The 24,025-nt window shown below is 46.2% G+C and overlaps 2 protein-coding genes and 1 non-coding gene across 6 annotated transcripts in view; all 3 read left to right on the top strand.

Annotated features, from left to right (window-relative positions):
• Window positions 1-19,458, top strand: part of PRPF8 (pre-mRNA processing factor 8) — a 29,243-nt gene extending 9,785 nt beyond the window's left edge. For both annotated transcript variants that reach the window (XM_035721437.2, XM_025476156.3), the window contains 22 exons: window positions 49-195; window positions 399-609; window positions 822-938; window positions 8,820-9,067; window positions 9,309-9,488; window positions 9,697-9,832; window positions 9,946-10,115; window positions 10,256-10,385; window positions 10,507-10,653; window positions 10,850-11,010; window positions 11,319-11,510; window positions 11,876-12,113; window positions 12,245-12,373; window positions 14,092-14,205; window positions 14,289-14,462; window positions 14,731-14,924; window positions 15,658-15,897; window positions 15,995-16,136; window positions 18,252-18,392; window positions 18,534-18,673; window positions 18,775-18,977; window positions 19,121-19,458. In XM_035721437.2, coding sequence (XP_035577330.1) covers window positions 49-195; window positions 399-609; window positions 822-938; window positions 8,820-9,067; window positions 9,309-9,488; window positions 9,697-9,832; window positions 9,946-10,115; window positions 10,256-10,385; window positions 10,507-10,653; window positions 10,850-11,010; window positions 11,319-11,510; window positions 11,876-12,113; window positions 12,245-12,373; window positions 14,092-14,205; window positions 14,289-14,462; window positions 14,731-14,924; window positions 15,658-15,897; window positions 15,995-16,136; window positions 18,252-18,392; window positions 18,534-18,673; window positions 18,775-18,977; window positions 19,121-19,275 — 3,709 coding nt within the window. In that variant the 3' untranslated portion in view covers window positions 19,276-19,458. The remainder of the gene's footprint in view (window positions 1-48; window positions 196-398; window positions 610-821; window positions 939-8,819; window positions 9,068-9,308; window positions 9,489-9,696; window positions 9,833-9,945; window positions 10,116-10,255; window positions 10,386-10,506; window positions 10,654-10,849; window positions 11,011-11,318; window positions 11,511-11,875; window positions 12,114-12,244; window positions 12,374-14,091; window positions 14,206-14,288; window positions 14,463-14,730; window positions 14,925-15,657; window positions 15,898-15,994; window positions 16,137-18,251; window positions 18,393-18,533; window positions 18,674-18,774; window positions 18,978-19,120) is intronic.
• LOC112677727 (U6 spliceosomal RNA) lies at window positions 16,647-16,753 on the top strand. The gene has a single exon (XR_003147165.1). It is a non-coding gene; the product is annotated as a U6 spliceosomal RNA (small nuclear RNA).
• A 731-nt stretch (window positions 19,459-20,189) lies between the features above and the next one.
• LOC112677578 (Rab interacting lysosomal protein) lies at window positions 20,190-24,016 on the top strand. 3 transcript variants are annotated; one of them, XM_025476161.3, is made up of 8 exons: window positions 20,201-20,690; window positions 20,765-20,858; window positions 20,942-21,048; window positions 21,149-21,382; window positions 21,858-22,003; window positions 22,375-22,497; window positions 23,184-23,267; window positions 23,529-24,016. In XM_025476161.3, the coding sequence occupies exons 1-8, from the start codon at window positions 20,463-20,465 to the stop codon at window positions 23,668-23,670; spliced, it is 1,158 nt and encodes a 385-aa protein (XP_025331946.3). In that variant the 5' UTR covers window positions 20,201-20,462; the 3' UTR covers window positions 23,671-24,016. The 3 variants fall into 3 exon arrangements, with proteins under 3 accessions (XP_048970230.1, XP_025331947.3, XP_025331946.3); XM_049114273.1 differs by lacking the exon at window positions 23,529-24,016 and having other exon boundaries at window positions 20,190-20,690; window positions 23,129-23,265; XM_025476162.3 differs by lacking the exon at window positions 23,184-23,267 and having other exon boundaries at window positions 20,193-20,690.
• Window positions 24,017-24,025: the final 9 nt, after the last annotated feature.

Here is a 24,025-nt window from a genome sequence, read left to right as displayed (position 1 = left end):
GAGTTCCCAGTTTATTTGGATCTCAGCAATGCATCTTGCTTGGTGTAGGTTCACAGCAGATGAGGCTCGGGACTTGATCCAGCGTTACCTGACAGAGCATCCTGACCCGAACAATGAAAATATCGTTGGCTATAATAACAAGAAGTGCTGGCCCCGAGATGCGCGCATGCGCCTCATGAAACATGATGTCAACTTGTGAGTCTTAAATGGGGGCTGTAGGAAGCTGTGGGAGCTGGAAGGTTACCAGCCTGAGGGACGCAGAGCATAGAGGGGATTTATGAAGTTGTGTCCTGGGCGGGAGGAGCATACTCTCCTAGGGTATTGTGAGTCTGGCAGTCTGAGGGAAGTTCCCTTCAAGTCCCGGGAGACTGAAGTGACCATATGTTCTCTGTGAGCAGGGGTCGGGCAGTGTTCTGGGACATCAAGAACCGTCTGCCACGGTCAGTGACTACAGTTCAGTGGGAGAACAGTTTCGTGTCTGTGTACAGTAAGGATAACCCCAACCTGCTGTTCAACATGTGTGGCTTTGAGTGCCGCATCCTACCTAAATGCCGCACCAGCTATGAGGAATTCACCCACAAGGATGGGGTGTGGAACCTGCAGAATGAGGTACAGTCTGGGAAGGGGGCTAGGAGCAGCAGTATCATCCCTGTTCCTCTGGGGTACATGGGGGTGAGGACACCATCATAACTTTTCATTATCAGTTAATTTGAGCCTTATTGAATAGGTAGAGTTTAGTTTGGGGTGGGGGGGGTGTCAGAGTTGGTCCTTGCTTCTGTGGCAGTATCAGACATAAATTTCACCTTGACCATGTGGTTTAGGTTACTAAAGAGCGGACAGCTCAGTGTTTCCTGCGTGTGGATGATGAGTCAATGCAGCGCTTCCACAACCGTGTGCGTCAAATTCTGATGGCCTCTGGCTCTACTACCTTCACCAAGGTATATAAGGCAGTCAACCCCAACCTCCCTCATGTCTTCTATCTCCTATGCCTTTCAGCTCTTCTCTTGATTTGCTCTTGTTTTTTCCCAGGCTTGCTCAGTGTACTAGTTTCCATACCTTATGGTATAGAAGCTTATAACGTCAAAACAGTTCAGGTACTTTCTGAGAATACTCTGTAGGGAATGTGCAGTGTAGTTCTATGTAATTGTGGTGATTCTAAGGTAAGAATAGAAGTTGAATTTTTAACCTGAACAAAAGTTTTCAGTTTTTGCATTTTCCCAGAGTTTATTATTTATTTATATAGCTCATCTTTGACCAATAACACTGTGCATATTAAAAAGCAAGTATGACTAGCTATCTCAGTGATTATTTTTCCCTTCAGTTACTTCCAAAGGCCCAGCTGAAGGCAACTGGAATTGAGAAAGAATAATCTGGGGATTTGTTAACTGTATACTTAAGTGTCTGCAAGGTTTAAAAAGTCACCTTACTCTTCCTGCTGTCTTTCCATGCTTCCATAGTGGTGCATATAATGTCTTGGCTGACGCTTTCAAGTGTCTCAGTAATGCAAAAAGAGAAGGAAATGCCAGGTTCTTATTAGGCTGTGCCCCAAACAATGCTTGTGTTAAGGATACATTTTCTTTTTTTTTTTTTTTTTTTTAAGTTTTATGTTTTTAAGTAATCTCTACACCCAACATGCGGCTCAAACTTACAACCGCAAAATCAAGAATCACATGCTTTTCTGACGAGCCTTCCAGGTGCCCATTATCTTAGTATTTCTTACTTAAAATTTCTCACTTCCCGGGGGTGGAGAATGGTACAAGAGAAAAGTTTATCTTTTGGGGTTGGTTTATTCCCTCTAAGGATCAAATAAGAATTATATAATTCATTCATCCTATTGGTGTTTGTTGGTAAACTACTGTGTTCAAGGCTGTGCACATACTACGTGTAAGATAGAGTCTCTGCCTTTGTTGAGCTGGCCTAACCTAGGTGAAGAGACGGATCCATGGACAAGAACTAGGATGTAGTGTTCATAGAGGCTGTGGTATTTGGGAATCTATGAGGAGACTCAGGTTAATGACCCTAGCCCAGTCTGGGAGAGGGTGATGAAAGGCTTCCTGAAAAAAGTGAGGTGATGAGGCAGGTGAAGGCATTTCTTCAGCCCTGGAGAGGTAACTAGCATGATACAAAATTCACGGTTTTATTAGAGTACAGTTGTGGAGTTGGAACTGATAAGAGATGGAGATTGGATAGATGAGCTAGAGCCAGACAATGGAGGCCATTGCATGCCTTGTTAACAGTCCTGTGAGGGTGTTAGGTGTGCAAGTGACTTTTCCAGATTTCTTTTTTTTTTTTTAATTTAAAAAAAAATTTTTTTTTATTTATTTATGATAGTCACAGAGAGAGAGAGAGAGAGGCAGAGACACAGGCAGAGGGAGAAGCAGGCTCCATGCACTGGGAGCCCGATGTGGGATTCGATCCCGGGTCTCCAGGATCGCGCCCTGGGCCAAAGGCAGGCGCCAAACCGCTGTGCCACCCAGGGATCCCGACTTTTCCAGATTTCTGTTATATGATTCACTCTTGCAGCTGTGGAGAGGATGGATTTAGAGGAATCGGGTGGGAGATCAGGTTTGGGGACTTTTTTTTTTTTTTTTTTTTAAGATTTTCTTCATTTATTCATGAGAGACAGAGAGGCAGAGACATAGGCATCCCAGGTTTGGGGACTTCTGAAGTCCCAATGACAGTGGTGGGAGCAGTGAGACAGGAGCAGATTTGATAAGTAGTTAGGTAAAATCAGCAAAGCCTCATTTTGGTGGGAAAGGGAAAGAACAGTTTCTGGCGTGGCTGACTAGCTGGGTATTGGCACTACCAACTGGAAGAGTACAGGAGGAAGAGCAGGTTTAGGAGAGAAGGTAAATGGATTTAGTGTAGGATGTAACAAGGTTAAGGTTCCTGAGAACATCCAGATGGAGGTGTTTGGCAGGCATTTATTATATCCTATTTTTTTTTATTCCATGATAAATATGGGGGGGGGTGTATGTGTGTGTGTCCCCTTAGTAATGTTTCTTAAATTCGTGGTCTCTTAGATTTGCTGAAAAATACTTCGAGCTTGAAGCTTTTGAGGGAGAAATGAAATGAGAAAGTGAGAGCAGTCAGGGGTAACTTCGAGGCTCCTATAGGATGATCAAGTGGAGCTTGGCGTCTGAAGCTTGGAGAAGATACCTGGTTTGAAGATGTAGGTGTAGCAGTCTGTCAGCGTGGAGGTGGTTTAAAGCTCCAGAGTGAAAAAAAAAAAAAAAAAAAAGCTCCAGAGTGAGCAAGATTACCCAGGTCAAGTGTAAGGAATGAGAAGAGCAGAGGGATGAATTTGGAACCATACGAAACAGCAGCATGGCCAGGCTGGGAGAGTGCCGGGTTCTCAAAGCCAAGGACGTCAGGAATTGGGGTGGGCATTTAACAGTGTCAGTTGCCTAAGAGTGTTTTAGTTAGATAAGGCCTGAAAGGTATCCATTGGATTTGGCAGTCAGGACGTCATTAGTGACCTTAGCAAGAGCTGTTTCAGAAATAGTGGGGATAGAAGCCAGATTGCAGTGGGTGAGGCTTTATGGGAAGTGAGAGAGTGGAGACAGCAAGGACTGGCAACTTGCCAGAGCTGGAGTAAGAGGAAGGAGGAAATTAGATGCCACCTAGAGGGAGTTATAAGTCAAGGCAGTATTTTTAAATGGGATTGACTTGATGTTCCCATCATGATGGAGCCAGGAGCCGTTGAAGGTGCAGCAGACCTTTGTGGTAAGTGATGGAGCAATGTTCCCAGGAGTTGACTGTGGGGATACAGTAAAGGGCAAGCAGAGGGAACATCCTCTGGACCTAAAAGAAAAGAGGTCTGGATAGATGTGAATGTAAAGTTGAGTGGAAAATTATAAGTCTTGAATTTTTCAGCTTTGCTGAACTTGCACAGTGGTGAGGGTTTGGTATGATTGTTGAAGAAACTGTGTGCTCCAGGTGGATTTCAAGAAAATGAGGACAACTCTGAGTGTGATTTCTTTCCAGAAGCACTCAGCTGTTTAGTGACAGGATAGACACTGTGTACTTGAAAAGAATCTATATTCTGCTGTTGGGTAGAGTGTTTTATAAATGTCAGATTCAGTGGATTGAATGATTGTGTTGTTTGAGTCTTTCTATATCCTTAATGATTTTCTTGTCTACTTTTATTACTGAGTGAAGAGTCTTAGAAATTTCCAATTACACTTGTGGATTTATTTATTTCCTCTTTTGGGTCCATCTTTTTTGTTTTTTGGGGGGTTTTGTTTTTGGGAGGGGTTGTTCAGAGACACAGTTACTTTTTTAAAGATATCCAAGCTTTGGGATGTGTGGGTGGCTCAATCACTTAAGGGTCTGACTTCAGCTTAAGTCATGATCTCAGGGTTTAAGCTTTTAGCATAAAGCCACATGACATTTAAAAAAAAAATTATATATATTTTTGAGCATGGAAGAATTTCTGAAGTTCAGAAATCTGGAATCTTAAAATATTTAGCCACACAAAATTACCCACATCACAGTTAGGTTGTAATTATATAAAGGCAGGATGTTTTGTTGAACACAACTGAAACTTGGGCAAAATGCAGTTGGCTTGCAGATGGAAAACCAAGGATTTGTCCAAGATATAGCAGGCTTGGGGAAGGGGGTGCCATTTTGTTGATATCAAAATGCAAACTGACAAACGTTTCGTCCATGGAACAGTGAGCCTATATACACTAAGGGATGATTAAGGGAGAGCGCGCCAGTTAGAATGCTAGGTCATGTACCTGAAGAGATTACTAGAGTTAGAACTGTATTTTATAACTGGTATACACAAAGACGCTCTATACATATGACCAACTCTGATACCCCTGAAAGGAATATGTATTGTTTGTGTCTCTGGACATAATTACATGATTTTATTGAGTTTTCTGCATCAATAGGACCACCATCTTTTTTTGCCTTATATGCCTTGAAGCCCTGTAGTTAGGTATGTAATATATTTAGGATTATTGTTGTGGTTCCATGCCCATGGAACATGGAGCCCAATGCAAGGTTTGAACTCAGTGACTCTGAGATCAAGACCTGTGTCCTGACATCAAGAGTTGGATGCTTAACCAACTGAGCTACCCAGGTGCCCCATAGAATTATTTTATTTCCTTAATTGTTTCTCATCATTATGAAATCTACTTCTTTATTCATAATATTCTGTCTTGAAGTCTTTGATAGAACTATTAATATAGTTGGATTAAAAAATTTTTTTAAGATTTTATTTATTCATCAGAGAGACAGAGAGACAGAGACATAGGTAGAGGGAGAAGGGACTTGATTCTCAGACGCCAGGATCATGACCTGAGCCAAACGCAGACGCTTAACAACTCAGCTACCCAGGCGCCCCTGTAGTTGGGTTTAAATCTGCCATCATATTCTTCATTTCTCATTCTGCTTTTTTCTTCTGCTATATATTTTGGATTAAGGAGCTGGTGGGTTTTTTGGTTTTGTTTTTAAAGATTTTATTTATTCATGAGAGAGACAGAGAGGAAGATAGAGACATAGGCAGAGGGAGAAGAAGCAGGCTCCTTGAGGGGAGCCCAATGTGGGACTCAATCGTGGGACTCCAGGATCACGCCCTGAGCCAAAGGCAGGCACTCAACCGCTGAGCCACCCAGGCATCCCAGTGTTTTTGTTTTTTTAAGGTTTTATTTTTTAAAGTAATCTCTGCACCCAGCATAGGGTTTGAATTTACAACCCTGAGAGTTGCATGCTCCATCAACTGAGCCAGACAGGTACCATAGGTGGGTTTTTTGTTTTGTTTTGTTTGATTTAGTTTCACTTTTTGTTTAGTGTTTTGTTGTTTGGTTTGGTTCTCTGCACATCTCTAACTTAACCGCAGTCTATTGTGTGACCATTAGTTTACTACTAAAATTGCATTACATATAGTACAAGAACATTACATTATATTTTCATTTTTCCCCTCGTTCTTTATAGTTGTCGTATGTTTTAACTATATTATATTATAACAGTACTTTGTCACTAATTTTTCCTCTAGACAGTTTTATGTTTTATAGAAATTACAAAATGAGCAAAAGTATCTTTTACATTTTACTTATAAAATTTTTCTGGTATTCTCTGTTACTTTATGTAGATCCAGATTTCCATCTGGTATTGTTCTCGTTCTGCTTAAAGAATTTCCTTTAAATTTTCTTGTAGTGGGCAGCCCGGTGGCTCAGCAGTTTAGCGCCGCCTTCATCCCAGGGCATGATCCTGGAGTCAGGCTCCCTGCCTGGAGCCTGCTTCTCCCTCTGCCTATGTCTCTGTGCCTCTCTCTCTCTCTCTCTCTCTCTCCCTCTCCCTCTCCCTCTCCCTCCCTCCCTCCCTCCCTCCCTCCCTCCTTCTCTTTCTCTCTCTATCTCTCATAAATAAAATCTTTAAAAAAATTTTTTTTGTAGTAGATGTGTGCTGGCAGTGAATATACTCTGCTTTTGTCTGAAAAAGTGTTTAATTTGCCTTCATTTCCATTAATGTGAACTGTTACTTTCTTTGTAGTTTTACAATGTTACTATTTTTTTTATTTCCATCAATGTTTTTTTTTTTTTTTTTTTAATTTCAGATGCTATAATTTTTATCTCTAGAAAATTCCATCTGGGTGTTTCATATCTTCTTTTCTCTCCTTTATGTTCATATTTTTCTTTATATACTCAAGCATAATTTTAAGATTTTAAGGGGACACAGTGGCTCAGCAGTTGAGCGTCTGCCTTCAGCTCAGGGCGTGATCCCTGGGTCCAGTGTGAGTCCCACATTGGGCTCCCTGCCAAGGAGCCTGCTTCTCCCTCTCTGCCTATGTCTCTGCCTCTCTCTGTCTTTCCTGAATAAGTAAATAAATAACATCTTAAAAAAAATTTTTTTAGGTAGATGTTCTAAGGTCCTTGTTTACTAATTGTGTTATTGCTAGGTCTGTTTCTTTTGACTGAATTTTCTTCTGGTTATGGGTAATTCATTTTTATTTTTTTGCATGAATGGTAATTTTTTTACATGGTAGAAATTTTTTTCCATGGTTCATAGGTTTTGTTACGTCTTATTAAAGAGTATTGAGTTGTGTTACTGTGTGCAGTTCAGTAACTTGTAGTTTAGTTTGATCCTTTTTAAGGCTTGCTTTTAAGCATGGTTATGGCAAACTTATAGCACCCTTTGTTCTCAGGCTAAGGTATCTCCACTGCGAGGTTGGTAACTTTTCGGGGGACTCTACCCAATTCCCAAGTATTACAAGGTCTCTGCTCTGGCAGGTGTGAACACAAACTTGCCAGCCTTATGTGACCTGTGGCACTAGTTCAGCTTTCTGATCTGTGGGTGTTCCTATATGCAGATTGGTACTCAGCCAAAAGCTTGAGGGAATCCCTTCATGGATCTCCAGAAATTTCTTTCTGAGACCTTGCTTCTCCTTGGTATTTCTACCCCACAAATTGTAGCTGCCCTGGCCTCCTGAATTCAAATCTCTGTCTCTTCAGTTCAGTGAGACTGTTGGGCTCTGTTTCCATTACCCCTCCATGTGTATGGTACGGCTGGGAAACGGCTAGTAGGCAGGAAGCTGAAGCAGTTGTGAAACTCACCTCATTTGTTTCCTTTTTCTCAAGGGTCATGGACTGTGTTGCCTGTTTGTCAGTTGTCTGAAGATACTAACGTATTTTGTTTAGTTTTGTAGTTCACACTATATATATATATATATATATATATATATATATAGTTCCCACTATAAATAGTGGGAAGGCAATTCCTGTGCCCCTGTTTTCATTCCCTCTATTAATTAATATTTTTTTCATTTTTCTTTCTTTGCCCACCCCAGATTATTTACTGTATTTGCTCTGATTATAACTGTTTATATTGCCTCAATTGATTTTTTGAGGTGAAATTCATGCTTTTAAAATGTACAATTCAGTGGTTTTCAGTGTATTCATAAAATTATGCGACTATTGCCACTAATTCTAGAACATCTTCATCACCTCAAAAAGAAACCCTATACCCATTAACAGTCATACACACACACACACACACACACACACACACACACCCCATTGCTCCCCTCACATCTAGCTCCTGGCAGCCACGAGTACTTTCCATCTATGAATTTCCCTATTCTGGACATTTCGTATAAATGGAATCATGCAATATGTGACATTCTGGGCTGGTTTCTTTTTTCTTTTCTTTCTTTTTTTAATTTTTTTTATTATTTATTTATTTATTTTTATTTTAGAGACTAGAGGTTTGTTTTTTTTTTTTTAAGATTTTATTTATTTATTCATGAGAGACACAGAGAGACAGAGAGGCAGAGACACAGGCAGAGGGAGAAGCAGGCTCCATGCATGGAGCCCGACATGGGACTCGATCCCGGGACTCCAGGATTACGCCCTGGGCCGAAGGCAGCACTAAACCGCTGAGCCACCCAGGGATCCCTCTTTCTTTTTTTTTTAAAATATTTATTTATTTTTGAGAGAGAGAGAGAGAGAGAAAACGTACAAGTAAGGGGAGGGGCAGTGGGAGGGGGAGAGAATCTTTAAGCAGACTCCCTTCTGAGCATGGATCCTGATACAGGGCTGGATCCCAGGACCATGAAGTCATGGCCTGAGCTGAAACCAAGAATCAGATGTTTAAGGGACTGTACCACCCACACACATCTATCTAGTTTCTTTCACCTAACATGTTTTCAAGATTCATCTGATTTATATACTTTCATGATGACATTGAGCTCAGTGGAACATCAAGTGTTCCTTGAGAACTATAGAGAATATAATTAACTGGATTAAGTAGTCCCTACTACCTCCCCCCTCCCATGGCTCACCTATAATATACTTTCTCCCCACTTTTTTCAGATTGTGAATAAGTGGAACACAGCTCTTATAGGCCTTATGACGTACTTTCGAGAGGCTGTGGTGAACACCCAGGAGCTCCTGGACTTGCTAGTGAAGTGTGAGAACAAGATCCAGACACGTATCAAGATTGGCCTCAACTCCAAGATGCCCAGTCGGTTCCCTCCCGTTGTGTTCTATACCCCTAAGGAATTGGGTGGACTTGGCATGCTCTCAATGGGACATGTGCTCATTCCCCAGTCTGACCTCAGGTAGGTTGACCTTGGTTGAAAATCTTGCTATGAGCACCTGGCTGGCTTAGTTGGAAGAGTATGTGACTCTTTATCTCAGGGTTGTGAGTTTGAGGCCCATGTAGAGATGACTTAAATAAACTTAAAAAAAAAAAAGAAAGAAAGAAAGAAAAAAATATCTTGCTAGACCTTGAGGGAAGGAGACGTTTCTTTATTTTTGGGTTTTATTTATTTTTTATAATCTTGATTGTCCCCCAAACAGGTGGTCCAAGCAGACAGATGTAGGTATCACACACTTTCGTTCAGGAATGAGCCATGAAGAAGACCAGCTGATTCCCAACTTGTACCGCTACATACAGCCATGGGAGAGCGAGTTCATTGATTCTCAGCGAGTGTGGGCTGAGTATGCACTGAAGAGACAAGAGGCCATTGCTCAGAACAGGTACACATCCAGGAAGGAATAACTGTCCTGTCAGGAGTATGGAGGGATGATCTTTCAGCCCTATGTGGAGGTCAGGAGCAGAGCTTACCATATTTTTATGGATATAGGACATAGGTTCTAACATCTGACCTGTTTATCCTTGGCCAGGGAGGAATGCTAAATAAACTGTGTGTGAATACATTTGACTTAAATCTTTTTTCTTTGACAGACGACTGACCTTAGAAGATCTAGAAGATTCATGGGATCGTGGCATTCCTCGAATCAACACCCTCTTCCAGAAGGACCGGCACACATTGGCTTATGATAAGGGCTGGCGTGTTCGAACTGACTTTAAGCAGTATCAGGTATGTGGAGGGCATAGAGAGATTTTCCCTGAATTAAAAGAATCCATGGCCATGCCAGGGATTGGGGGGCAGTAGGCACCCAGAAGCTTGATGGTTCCTGCCTTGCCATCTAGGTTTTGAAGCAGAACCCTTTCTGGTGGACACACCAGCGGCATGATGGGAAGCTCTGGAACCTGAACAACTACCGTACGGACATGATCCAGGCCCTGGGTGGTGTAGAAGGCATTCTAGAACACACACTCTTCAAGGGCACTTACTTCCCTACCTGGGAGGGGCTTTTCTGGTGAGGATTGTCTTCTCTTCTTACAGTAACCTGTCACAACCCTCTGAGCTCATCACTTGTGTGTTTTTTGTGTTCTCCTCTGGTGTTCACCATCTTTGGGAGATGGCAGGGCATCACTTCACTTAGCCTCTTCTTCATAGGGAAAAGGCCAGTGGTTTTGAGGAGTCTATGAAGTGGAAGAAGCTAACTAATGCTCAGCGATCAGGATTGAACCAGATTCCTAATCGTAGGTTCACCCTCTGGTGGTCCCCAACCATCAACCGGGCCAATGTGAGTGTGACTGCTAGACCTGGGAAGATGGGAAGCTAAAAACAAGTGTTTCTGCTTCTTTAATTATGCCCTGAGAACCAAAGTCCCTTGATCTCTGGTGTCCCTCTCTCTTTCCTATCAGGTGTATGTAGGCTTTCAGGTGCAGCTGGACCTGACAGGTATCTTCATGCATGGCAAGATTCCCACACTGAAGATCTCTCTTATCCAGATCTTCCGAGCTCACTTATGGCAGAAGATCCACGAGAGCATTGTGATGGACTTGTGTCAGGTGGGCCAGAATTGGGTGCGGAGGGGGCCACCAGAAGTCAGGTCAACTTCCTCTTGGGTATGGGAAATCCACCTTGGAAGCCCTGAGAATGCAACTTGCATTCTGGCGCCAGGTGCCACGTTATCTGAAACTCTACCAGCCCTCATTCCTAGTGGGCTTCCATAAGCAGTCATAACCTTTCTATCTTTGCTTCCAGGTGTTTGATCAGGAACTGGATGCACTAGAAATTGAGACAGTACAAAAGGAGACCATTCACCCTCGGAAGTCCTATAAGATGAATTCTTCCTGTGCAGATATCCTGCTCTTTGCCTCCTATAAGTGGAATGTCTCCCGGCCCTCGTTGCTGGCAGACTCCAAGTAAGTGTTTTATATTCGAGCCATAGGCATCCAGGGAGCTTGATTTTACTGGTCTTCTAGCAGTGCTACTTTAGGAATTATCCCTGCCTGCCTTTCTTGCTAACTTGGATCCATTCCCATCCCTTGATCCTGTCAACATATAAGGTCTGCTGATTCTCTCGGTGAGGGGCTTGCTGATCTGGAACAGGCAAAGGGACTGGGAATTTTGAGATTTAGATGTAGCGATTGAGAGTTGATGTGGTTCTGGGACATTGGTTGTATTGGTAGCTTCTTGGAAGCATGGATTCCTGACGTCTCTCCACCTTCAGGGATGTGATGGATAGTACCACTACTCAGAAGTATTGGATTGATATCCAGTTGCGCTGGGGGGACTATGATTCCCATGACATTGAACGCTATGCCCGGGCCAAGTTCTTGGACTACACCACAGACAACATGAGTATCTACCCTTCACCCACTGGTGTGCTCATTGCCATTGACCTGGCCTATAACCTGCACAGGTAATTTGGTGCTCAGAAGCATATATGTATTTTCTATTAGTTCAGTACTTCCTAAATTTTATTTTATGAGTAAACTATGGCCAATATACAGTTTAAACTCTGAGCTCAAGAGTTCCGTGCCCTTGAGTGCCAGCCAGGCATCTCAGTCGGCCCTATACTTTAATATACATGTGTTTTTTGGTTTACCTAAAGGGCGGCCCTTTCTTTTTCTGGGTCATTGATTTTTTTCTTCCTTGCCTCTGTATACATGAGCAGACACTTGTCTGCCTGGCCAACAGTCTTATTTCTCTGTTGAGTTCCAGTTTGCCTTTTTCCTGTGGCTGCCACCCAAGTCTTTACTTTTCTCATCTCTTCTATTCTCATAGTGCCTATGGAAACTGGTTCCCGGGCAGCAAGCCTCTCATACAGCAGGCCATGGCCAAAATCATGAAGGCAAACCCTGCCTTGTATGTGTTACGTGAACGGATCCGCAAGGGGCTGCAGCTCTATTCATCTGAGCCCACTGAGCCCTATCTGTCCTCTCAGAATTATGGGGAGCTCTTCTCCAACCAGATTATCTGGTTTGTGGATGATACTAATGTCTACAGAGTGACTATCCATAAGGTGAGAATTAGAAGCAGTATAGGAATGTGGGGCTCTATATATGCCTATCGGAGGTGCTAAGGCAAATGTATATGGTGTAAAGGCAGGATGGTATTGTCTAGGCTGTGCTAACTGATGTAATCATTGTTTAGACCTTTGAAGGGAACTTGACGACCAAACCCATCAATGGGGCCATCTTCATCTTCAATCCACGCACAGGGCAGCTGTTCCTCAAGATAATCCACACATCCGTGTGGGCTGGACAGAAGCGTTTGGGGCAGGTGAGCCGGTTAAAGGATAGAGCAGCTGTAGAACCTTTTTCTTAAAAAAAAAAGAACCTTTTTCTACCCCCTTTTCTACCTTCTACTACCCCTTTTTCTTTTGGGGGAGGGAGTTGTGTGTGTGTGAGAGACAGCTAGTGGAGGGGGGGCATCCTTCTGTTTCTCTCTGAGAGGTAAGGGTATCTCACTTGAACCTTTTCCCTGAATTCTTTAACTTGGGAAGTATCTTCTGTTGGAGGCCAAGCAATGTGTGAGGTCTTTTCATTACCTACATTTGGTCTCTGTTTCTTGACTCTATTCTTTTAAAAACAAAAACAAAACTATTCATGAGGGGACACACAGAAGCAGAGACACAGGCAGAGGGAGAAGCAGGCTCCCTGCAGAAGCTCAATGTGGAACCTGATCCCGGGACCCCAGGATCATGCCCTGAGTCAAAGGCAGACACTCAACTGCTGAGCCATCCAGGCCCCCCCAACTCTCCTTTATCTTTAACCTATCTTGAATAAGACTGCCAAAAGTCATCTTTTTATAGATTTTTACTTATTTATTTATGAGAGAGAGAGAGAATCAGAGATATAAGCAGAAAGAGGAGCAGACTCCATGCAGGGAGCCTGATGTGGGACTTGATCCCATGACTCCAGGATCATGCCCTGGGCCAAAGGCAGATACTCAACTGCTGAGCCACCCGGGTGTCCCAAAAATCATCTTTTTAAAGAGAACAAATGTTCTTAAAACATTACTTTTACCACATTTTTAGCTCTAAGCCTTTGGTAGCCCTTCTTGCTGGATTAACTCTTCTTTGGCTTCCTAGACACATGATATCTGGGTGGGCTATAACTTCTTCAACCACAGTTTCTCTTCCTTTCAAACCTACTTCCTGGGCACCTGGGTGGCTTAGTTGTTGAATGTCTGCCTTCAGCTGCCATCCCAGGTTCCTGGGATCAAGCCCTGCATCAAGCTCCCTGCTCAGCAGAGAGGTTGCTTCTCTTTCTGCACTCCCCCCGCACCATGCTGTCTCTTGCATATGTGTGCACTTTCTCTCTCTCAAGCAAATTAATTAATTAAAAACAAAAAACCCCAGCCTGTTTTCTCTTGCAACCAATCCAGGATCCTATTTTCCCCAAACTCTGATGTTCATTTCCGCTTCTGTGGCTTTGCTTATATGTTTTCTTTCTAGAATGAACTCTCCTGTTTACTCCGTTAATCATAGTCTTACTCATCCCTTAAGACCGATTTCTTTGTGCATTGGGACACCTGGGTGGCTTGGTTGGTTTAGCATCCAGCTCTTGATTTTGGCTCGGGTCATGGGATTGAGCCCCCATGTTAGGTTCTGTGCTCAACTTGGAGTCTGTTTGAGAGTCTCTCCTCCTTTTGCCCCTTGCCCCAGTGGTGTGCTTTGTCGCTTGCTCTTTAAATAAAGTTTTCCTGTTTCTTTGTGCAGCTGTTTATGACCTTTAGTCTTAATTTGTTTTGTCCCTGACATATGTAATCAAATAGCAGTTTGTGGTACAGCTTGATTGAGTTTTATTTGACCAACTAGGTTGAAAAACCCTTTAGGGCAAGGCAGTTTGACATTTTGCATCTCTAAAGTACCCAACATTCAATAGCAGTGTGCAGCAGAAACCTGGGTTGATTATTTCAAGACTAGGATCTTTGTTCACTTTGACCTGGGATAGTAGAAATTCAATTTCCATTTCATCCCCTCTTGCTTTTTTTAGCTGGCTAAGTGGAAGACAGCTGAGGAAGTGGCTGCCCTGATCCGATCTCTGCCTGTAGAGGAGCAGCCCAAGCAGATCATTGTTACTAGGAAGGGCATGCTGGACCCATTGGAGGTGAGAGGTGGATGAGGTAGAAGAAAGAAGGGCTGAGACCTGCAGGCTCTTTTTTAAATTTTGGACTTGATATCCTATTTCAGGTGCACTTGCTGGACTTCCCCAATATTGTGATCAAAGGATCAGAGCTCCAACTACCTTTCCAGGCTTGTCTCAAGGTGGAAAAGTTTGGAGACCTCATCCTTAAAGCCACTGAACCCCAGATGGTTCTCTTTAATCTCTATGATGACTGGCTCAAGACTATCTCATCTTACACGGTATGAAATCCCCTAACAAAGAGGGTCACTCTAAGAGAGGTGGTTTTGGGGCCACGAGACAATCCTGTGCCTTCCTTACCTTTTACTCAGGTTCCCTAATGAGGCCATTTTCACATCTTTAACCTGTGGATAACAATTCTATGCTCTGCATGTAAAGTTGACTGGGAGAGTGGTTGAAATCCATTCCTGGGTTCCCTGAAAGGAAATCAAGGAAGGACATCTAGTGGCTGACCTCCCCCCCCCCCCCCGCTGCCATACCTTTTCTCAGGCTTTCTCCCGTCTCATCCTGATTTTGCGTGCTCTTCATGTTAACAATGACCGAGCAAAGGTGATCCTGAAGCCAGACAAGACTACCATTACAGAACCACACCACATCTGGCCCACTCTGACTGACGAGGAGTGGATCAAGGTGGAGGTGCAGCTCAAAGATCTTATCTTGGCCGACTATGGCAAGAAAAACAAGTGAGCAGTGGTGGTGGGGAGACAGATGGAAAATCCTAAAAGGGTGAAATGAATCTTTTAGTATATGGTTTCTGGGGTTTTGGGAAACATGTGGGTTCAGAAATTTTTCAAGGTATTGTCCTAAAGATGCCTATAGAAAAGAGGTAGGCAGTGTCTTCAAATAATGCAGAAAATGTCTGTTTTAGGGCTTTAGTCTGATTCTAGGACATTTTCCCATGTTGCCATTTTGAGCAGGGCATTTCTTTACTGTCCATACATTACAGGAAGTTTTAATATCCCAGATCCCCAGGTACCACTGCTAATAGCACAGACACACCTCTTCTTCCCTTTCCCTGTCATTGTGGCAACCAAAAATAAAAGTGTCCATAGATTTCCAGATAACCCTAGGGTGACAGACAATATTAGCTGTAATTGAGAACGAGTTCTAAAGGTTTCTATTTTTAAGAATTGTCCTAGAAACCAGGGCACTTTTTATCAAAGAAAGGAGGAAGGTATGGCTACTGAGCAGGTTTGAGCATGGCTGAAAGCTGTACATGCACAGAGCCATCCTGGGCTGTGATAAATCTTAGCAGTATCAGTACATCTCCACCTCATACTTCTTTTACAAGTGCCACTTGAGATGTGTCTGGGGTAAGGGCATTGGGTCCCCTGTCCTACCAAGTTACATTCTGTCACTTGGACAAAATTGACCAAGGGGAGGGATCTTGTGGTATTATCCTTGCTTTCCCCACAGCGTCAATGTGGCATCACTGACACAGTCAGAAATTCGAGACATCATCTTGGGTATGGAGATCTCGGCACCATCACAGCAGCGGCAGCAGATAGCAGAGATTGAGAAGCAGACCAAGGAACAGTCACAGCTGACAGCAACGCAGACTCGCACTGTCAACAAGCATGGCGATGAGATCATTACTTCTACCACCAGCAACTATGAGACCCAGACTTTCTCGTCTAAGACTGAATGGAGGGTTAGGTACTCTAAGGAATGAGAGGGATAGGGATGGCAAAACCTATTGATGCTACCTGACATTGTAGGCCTCAGAAGTGCTGACATTCCCCACCGTTTTTAGGGCCATCTCTGCTGCCAACCTTCACCTAAGGACCAATCATATCTACGTGTCCTCTGATGACATCAAGGAGACCGGTTATACCTATATCCTTCCTAAGAATGTGCTTAAGAAGTTTATTTGCATATCTGACCTTCGGGCCCAAGTGAGTAAGTGTGTTTAATTAGGCCATAATGTGTGCCCAACATTTTATTTGCCTAAAGCTCACCTAAGATTGCCTAGAACTTGAGGTGCTGGTTTCAGGATTTATGCATGAATAAGTATATAAGAATAGCTGAAACAGCAAGAAGGATTTTGGCTCCCACCAAATATTAAAACGTTATAAAGCTGTGGCAATTAAGAAAATGGTGTATTGGCCCACAATTGATTGGAAGACGATAGCGTATAGTCAGAAACAGATTCATGTGGCTATGATAAATGTGTAACAGGTCTGTAGGATTAAGGATGTGTTAATGATACTGAAACAATCAGAACCCTACCTCACAACACTTAAAAAATAAAATGCACATAAAGATGTGCATGTAAAACAAAACACTAAGCTGTAGAGTATTAGAAGAAAATAGCTAATTACCTTAGTTTTGGGGTGGTCTTCTTAAGACACAAAACATTAAATTATAATCAATAACTTGTGTGAGACAAAGACATACTAAAAACAGTGCTCGCTTCGGCAGCACATATACTAAAATTGGAATGATCAGGAGAAGATTAGCATGGCCCCTGCGCAAGAATGACACGTAAACTTGTGAAGCGTTCCATATTAAAAAAAAAAAAAAAAAAGACATACCAAAAACAGGAAGAAAATATTTGCATAATTCTAAGATAAGATGGGTAGAACCTAGAATAGGGAATTTGCAGAAGTTCATTAAAAAAAAAAAAAAGATAGGGACACCTGGGTGGGTCAACGGTTGGGTGTCTGCCTTTGGCTCAAGGCATGATCCCAGATTCTGGGATGGAGTCCCACATCCGGCTCCTTGCATGGAGCCTACTTCTCCCTCTGCCTGGATCTCTGCCTCTCTTTCTCATGAATAAATAAATAAAATCTTTAAATAAATAAAGATAGGCAGAATAGGCAAAGAACTGGAAGGTAGTTTAGAAAAGGAACTGCAGGGCAGCTTGGGTGGCTCAGCGATTTAGAGCCTGCTTTCAGCCCAGAGCATGATCTTAGGGACCTGGGATTGAGTCCCACGTTGGGCTCCCTGCATGGAGCCTGCTTCTCCCTCTGCCTCTCTCTCTGTGTCTGTGTCTGTCTCATGAATAAATAGATAAAATCTGTTTATTATTTATTCTCATGAATAAATAAAATCTTTAAAAAGAAAAGGAACTATAGATGGGAAATACAATTGGGAAAAGAGGCTTAGCTTTATGGGTAATCAGATAATTCATACTGTATAAAACACCCAATTTGTGGTCTCGGGTTGGTGAATTTGAAAAGATTGTTAATATTCTCTGTGCATGATTTTATAGGAACACAGATCCTTCTACTTTGTTGATGGCAGTGTAAAGTTTAAAATACCACCTAGTGGTGGATTTAAAGATGTGTTCAGCTTGTGAAAATTCAGGAACCATGTGTTGGTATGCTTATTTATTTATGGACTCTATACTTAATCAACTGAGGAGGGGCTCCTGGGTGGCTCAGTCGGTTAAGCGTCTGCCTTGGGTCATGATCACAGGGTCCTGGCATCAAGCTCCACATTGGGTTCTCTGCTCAGTGGGGAACTTCTGTCTCCCTCTGCCACTCCCTTTCTTAGGCTCTCTTGCTCACTCTCTCTCAAATTAAAAAAAAATCAACCTCCAAAAAAAAAATAAATAAATAAATAAAAAATAAAAAAAATCAACCAGGGAATGTGAGCAATGCAGATTCCTGGACCCCACTCAAGATTCTGATGTGGGAAGTCAGAGATGAGGTCCATGTTCAGCAATTTTTTTTTTAAGATTTTATTTATTTATTCATGAGAGACAGAGAGAGAGGCAGAGACCCAGGCAGAGGGAGAAGCAGGCTCCACGCAGGGAGCCCAACATGGGACTTCATCCTGGGTCTCCAGGATCATGCCCTGGGCCGAAGGCGGCACTAAACCGCTGAGCCACCCGGGCTGCCCATGTTTAGCATTTTGAAAAAGCACAGCAGGTGATTCTGATGCAAGAGATTCTGACCACATTCTGGCCTATTCTTTGTGAGGAAGGGAATTGAAACACAGGGCTGGCAGCCCAGAGATAGAGTGGTACTAAGAATCCTTTTGGTTCTTAACCCTCTTGTTTCTAGATTGCAGGATACCTGTATGGAGTGAGTCCACCAGATAACCCCCAGGTGAAGGAGATCCGCTGCATTGTGATGGTACCACAGTGGGGCACTCACCAAACCGTGCACCTGCCTGGCCAGCTGCCCCAGCACGAGTACCTCAAGGTCAGCAGGGGTGTGGGAGAATGGGGGCTTTCTTCTGCTGAAATGGGGGGAGGAAGGCAGCCATGTTAATTTTCATGGAGGTGATTCTTGTCTGCAGATGGGGATGGGGCTCCAGATAGTTTTCACCTCTCTTGCCTATAGGAGATGGAACCCTTAGGATGGATCCACACTCAGCCCAACGAGTCCCCCCAGCTATCACCCCAAGATGTCACCACTCATGCTAAGATCATGGCTGATAACCCATCCTGGGATGGTGAGAAGACCATTATCATCACCTGCAGGTAGCTTTGGGCCTCCTTGGTTGGAAGTATGGTGGGGCAGGCATGGCAGTACAGGGCCTAGAATGGTGGCCTGAGCAGACTCTGTCTTCATCTTCTTTCAGCTTCACACCAGGCTCCTGCACATTGACAGCCTATAAGCTGACCCCCAGTGGCTATGAATGGGGTCGCCAGAACACAGATAAGGGCAACAATCCCAAGGGCTATCTACCCTCACATTACGAGAGGGTCCAGATGCTGCTGTCAGATCGCTTCCTTGGCTTTTTTATGGTCCCTGCCCAGTCCTCATGGAACTACAATTTTATGGGTAAGTTGAGGAGCACAGGGAATTGGGACTGGGGTTAGGCCATCACCCTTGGCACTTGGGCCTTGGTTCCAAGATGGCCCAAGGGCCCAGGCTGGGTGAGGCAGGTGCATCTGCTTAACACTGGCCCTTTCTTCTAACCCTAGGTGTCCGGCATGATCCCAACATGAAGTATGAGCTGCAGCTGGCAAATCCTAAAGAGTTCTACCACGAGGTGCACAGACCTTCCCACTTCCTCAACTTCGCTCTCTTGCAAGAGGGTGAGGTCTACTCTGCGGACCGAGAAGACCTCTATGCCTAGTTGTTTCCTCACCTCCCCCTTCTTCACACTCCCCAAGACTGGAGCCTTTTACAAAACCCCAAAAAGAAGCTGGTGACATTCAGCAGCTTGGTTCCTTTTCTCCCTGTTTGTGCTTCTTGTAATTGATCTCTCGTGGCATGTAGTCCTGAGCAAAATGTAATAATAAATTTTGTATAAATAGGAGTTTTTGAGGTTGTTTTTTTCCTCCTGAGCTCAAATTCTGGGTGTAGGGATGGCAGGAGGCTGGCCTTGTTCACAGCAAGATGCTGGCCTTGGTCTTTTTTAAAAAAAAATTTATTTTTTATTTTTTTTTATTCATGAGCAATAGAGAGAGACACAGGCAGAGGGAGAGGCAGGCTCCATGCAGGAAGCCTGACATGGGACTCGATCCCAGGTCTTGAGGATCACACCCTGGGCTGCAGGCAGCCGTGTTAAACCCCTGTGCCACCGAGGCTGTGGCCTCGGTCTTAAAGTGGCATGAGGCCCCTCCCTACTCGGGGGCTGTGGATCAAGAAACTTGTAGATTCAAGGAATAGAGGTGGGGTTGGGTTTTAACACCCTTACTGCCTTGACCACGTCTGCCTACTTCCCTTAAAAATATTTGCAAACTATCACTCTTTTCAGCCTCCTTTGGAGCAGTTGCTGCCATTTTCTGAGTCTAGAAGCTTGTGAATTTTTCCCGACAGCTGTGGTGCCCAGCATAGCCCCTTAGGCTTTGTGTCACTGGTGGTTGGGAAAACAGGCACTTGGCTGGACAGATGGCTGTCCCTGGCAGAGGCCTGACAGCCCTCCTACCTCTCACCTCTTGCCTGTGGTGTTTGGCAGCCAAGTTGGGCCTCATGACTCCAGAGACAGGGGTGGAGCCTGGATTGCGCGCTGTGGGGAGGGATTGACAAAAGTGACCACTTAGAGCCGTGAACCTCAACCTCTTGGACGCCTGGCTGGAAGTCGGCAGCCTTGCTTCCTGTGACCTTGGGGCTCAAACAGGACAGAGCCCAGGGGGCCCAGTGCACAACCGCCTTCAAGCCTTTACCTTTTTTCTTCATTGCTCCTCCTCTGTCGCTTCTTCCCCGCCCCCCACTGCCCGAAACTGCTTCCTGGGCCGGAACTGTTTGGCTTTTTCCTGCCCCAATTAGGGCTGTGGGTGGGGGTAGGGAGGTTGGCGTGGCCTTTAACTTTCTGGGGACATGGAGCCCAGGAAGGCGGTACCTGGGGTGCACAGCTGCGGGCCTCGGGTGGCCGCGGGGTCAGGGACGGCGGCGGAGCTCGTGTACCATCTAGCGGGGGCCCTGGGCACGGAGCTGAAGGAGCTGGCGCGCCGCTTCGGGCCGGAGGCGGCGGCCGGGCTGGTGCCGCTGGTGGTGCGGGCGCTGGAGCTCCTGGAAAAGGCCGCCGTAGGGCCGGACCCAGACTCAGTGAGTCGCCGCCCTTTCCCCTGGCCACCCGCAGGGCTGGCGGGAGCCTCGCCCTCACAGCCTGGACTCCCCAGCTGCAGGTGTCAGCGCAGCAGGCCGAAGTGGAGCTGCGGCGGCTGCGGGAGGAGAACGAGCGCCTCCGCAGAGAGCTGCGCTCCGGCCCACAGGGTGAGTGCGGGCACCGCCAGGGGGCGGGGCGGGCGGCTCCGGGCCTCCTCCCCAGGCCGCTGCTAAGAACGCCCCTTCCTCAGAGGAGCGGGCTCTCCTGAGGCAGCTCAAGGAGGTGACCGACCGCCAGCGGGACGAGCTCCGGGCGCACAACCGAGATCTGCTCCAACGCAGCCAGGAGACCGAGGCGGTGAGGGCGGGGCGGGGCGGGGCGGGGCGATGGGCGTGAGCGGGGCTCTCCACCCGGCCCACCGACGCCCCGCCTACCTCCTCTTTGACTCCGCCCCCAGCTGCAGGAGCAGCTGCAGCGCCTCCTGCTGGTGAACGCGGAGCTGCGCCACAAGCTGGCAGCGGTGCAGACCCAGCTGCGCTCCGCGAGGGACCGCGAGGGAGAGCGGGAGCTACCGCACCAGGGGGCGGTGGAGCCGGCGCGGGACCGTGCCGGGGGGGCCGGGGACGCACAGAGGCGGAGGTCCGAGCGGGCAACCGCCGACGCTGGAGCTCCGGGGACCCCTGAGGACCAGGTGAGTGCCCATGGCAGTCCTCACAGGTCTGGCACTTGGGCACTCGGGCTGGGTTTGTCGTCCTGCCTAGCGGGTCCATCAGGAAGTTGGTAGGTGGGGGATCCCTGGGTGGCTCAGCGGTTTAGCGCCTGCCTTTGGCCCAGGGCGCGATCCTGGAGTCCCGGGATCGAGTCCCACGTCGGGCTCCCGGCATGGAGCCTGCTTCTCCCTCCTCCTGTGTCTCTATCATAATATCATAAATAAATAAATCTTAAAAAAAAAAAAAAAAAGAAGTTGGTAGGTGGCACACGAGTGCGCGTCTCCAGCCGGTCCCTGCTCCCACGCTGGCCAGAGCACCGGGCTGTCGTCATCTGTCGCAGCTCCCTTACCTCCCCAAGTCTCCCGGCCAGTCGCTCCCTCTAGCATTCCTGTGATGGCCCGGGGAAAGGGGGGCGCCGGCAGAGGCACCCCTCTGACCCAGCCTGTCCCTCTGCAGGCGGCTGCCCTGCAGCAGCCAGGGCGCCCTTCCGAGGCAGGACAGTGCAGCTTCAGTCGAGAGGAGCTCGAGCAGATCCTTCAGGAGCGGAATGAGCTCAAAGCCAACGTGTTCCTGCTGAAGGAGGAGTTGGCCTACTTCCAGCGGTGAGGGCGGTAGGCAGGGGCTGGGAAGCTCAGGGGCTCCACTCACACTTGTCCTGGGCCTCACATCACCAGCTCCGTTCCTTAGTTCACTGATCTACCCATCATGATATATGGCAGGTGCTGTGCTGGACACTGGGAAGACATGAGTCACACAGCCCCTGCCTTCCTGGAACTTCTTCCAAATGGGGTAGGAGGTAGTAAAAAACACAGCAGCTGTGAAAGATTCCTAGGGGCATCACCTAAGCTAAGTCTGAGGGATGTCAGCAAGGCAGAACATTTCAGAAAAGGAGAATGTCAGGCACAGGTACTTGGGATGAAACCTACTGCTGGCATTCCTGCTGCTTACTCTGCCTCTTTTCCTCCTCGGGTAGGGAGCTACTCACAGATCACCGGGTCCCTGGGCTTCTCCTTGAAGCCATGAAGGTGGCTGTCAAGAAGCAGCGGAAGAAGATCAAGGCCAAGATGTTAGGGATCCCAGAGGAAGCAGAGAGCAGGTAAGTCCCTGCCTCCATTCCCACTGAGCCAACCCCTTCTCACTCTTTCCGCTGAGCCTAATGCTTCAGCCTGGTCATGCTCTAACCCATCTTAATCACCCCTTGGGCCTACCACCTTAGCTTCATAAATTCCTGAGCCTGTCACCTAGCCTAGTCCCTTCTTAAACCTGCTTACCTGGCCTGGTCACCCCTGCACCTGCTGTCCAGCCTGTCCTGCTGAGCCTACCACTCTGGCCTGGTCACTCCCTGAGCCTGCCACTCTGGCCTGGTCACCCCCCCCCCCCCCGAGCCTGCTGTCCAACCTGCACCCTTCTCTCTGGATTGCACTGTTCCCACTTGCCATGCTCACTATACATTCTGCTGAAAAAATCTGGTAACACTGCTTTTCCACATTAATTTTTCACTTTCCTGTCTTGGCTGGATCTGTTTGTTTTCAAAGGGTTAAGACTTTAATTATAGCCATGTCAGAGCCTGCTCTGAGGCTATAAAATAAAAGCCTCAAGATGTCCTTCATCTCCCTAGCACCTCCTTCTCTCCAGCCTTGGGGGTCCCATAGTCACTCTATCATCCCTTGGCTGTTCCTGGGTACTATGCAGAGGTCTGAACATAGTTAGATTCCTGTTGTCCCCAGGGCCTTGATGAACAATCCCCACATCTCCTCTCTTCTCTTCTCTTCTCTGCCTCAGTGAAGATGAAGACAGCTCATGGCTCCTGCCGTCTGGCAATAAGGGGGCCCACCCTCCACCCACTGAATCCAGAATCCAGCGTTTGTATGTTGGGGGAAGAGGAAGGGTGAGGGAGGGGCCCCATCTTTGTTCTTTTCCCCTTTCCTGTTCCACTGACATCTTGCTGTCCTGAGCTATAATCATGCCACTCCCTCCATTGGCCCTGGCTCCTTGGCCTCCTCAATACCTCATGCTGCCCTTTCTTCCTATTGTATCCCCTTTTCTCACCACTCCCTGCCCTGAGCCCATATCCTTGACCTCTCTGGCATCCAAGTTCAAAGTACCTCTTGGTTCTCTCCCTGCCAGCTTTGGCCTGTCCTATCAGGGTGAAACAGAGGCCCCTGAAGCCCAGACCAGCACGGTGCCCAGTGAGCTAAGGGGAGAAGAGGAGGCTCTACAGGAACTCCATATGCGGCCTGTGGGCAGCTCTACAGTCCTCAATTCCTGACTGGCTCTGCTCTGCACTTGATGAACAGCTTTCTCTGGGGGTCTCAGCAGCCCCAGAGACCTGACTTTGGAATCTGGCTATGGGTGGATGTGTGGCCTCAAATGAAGACAGGGCTCCTTCCTTCTCAGCCTTCCCCAGGCTCTTTCCCAGTTCTGGCCTGAGCCAGGGCATGATGAAGAGCTCAGCCTTCCCTGTATCTCTGTGCCAAGCCTCAGGGGCCAGATAAAAGTGCTTCCTCTTGGAATCTCAGTTTTCTTATCCATAAAATAGAGCTACCTACCTCCCAAGGGTGTGTGAGCATGACCTGAGCTAATATAATAAAGTAGCTGCCCATGATACCCAGAAACTGTCCCAT

This window comes from Canis lupus, chromosome 9 (genome assembly GCF_003254725.2).
Source record: "Canis lupus dingo isolate Sandy chromosome 9, ASM325472v2, whole genome shotgun sequence".
Taxonomy (NCBI): domain Eukaryota; kingdom Metazoa; phylum Chordata; class Mammalia; order Carnivora; family Canidae; genus Canis; species Canis lupus.
The sequence above is the reverse complement of the archived record's forward strand: the minus strand, read 5'-3'. Positions and strand labels throughout refer to the sequence as shown.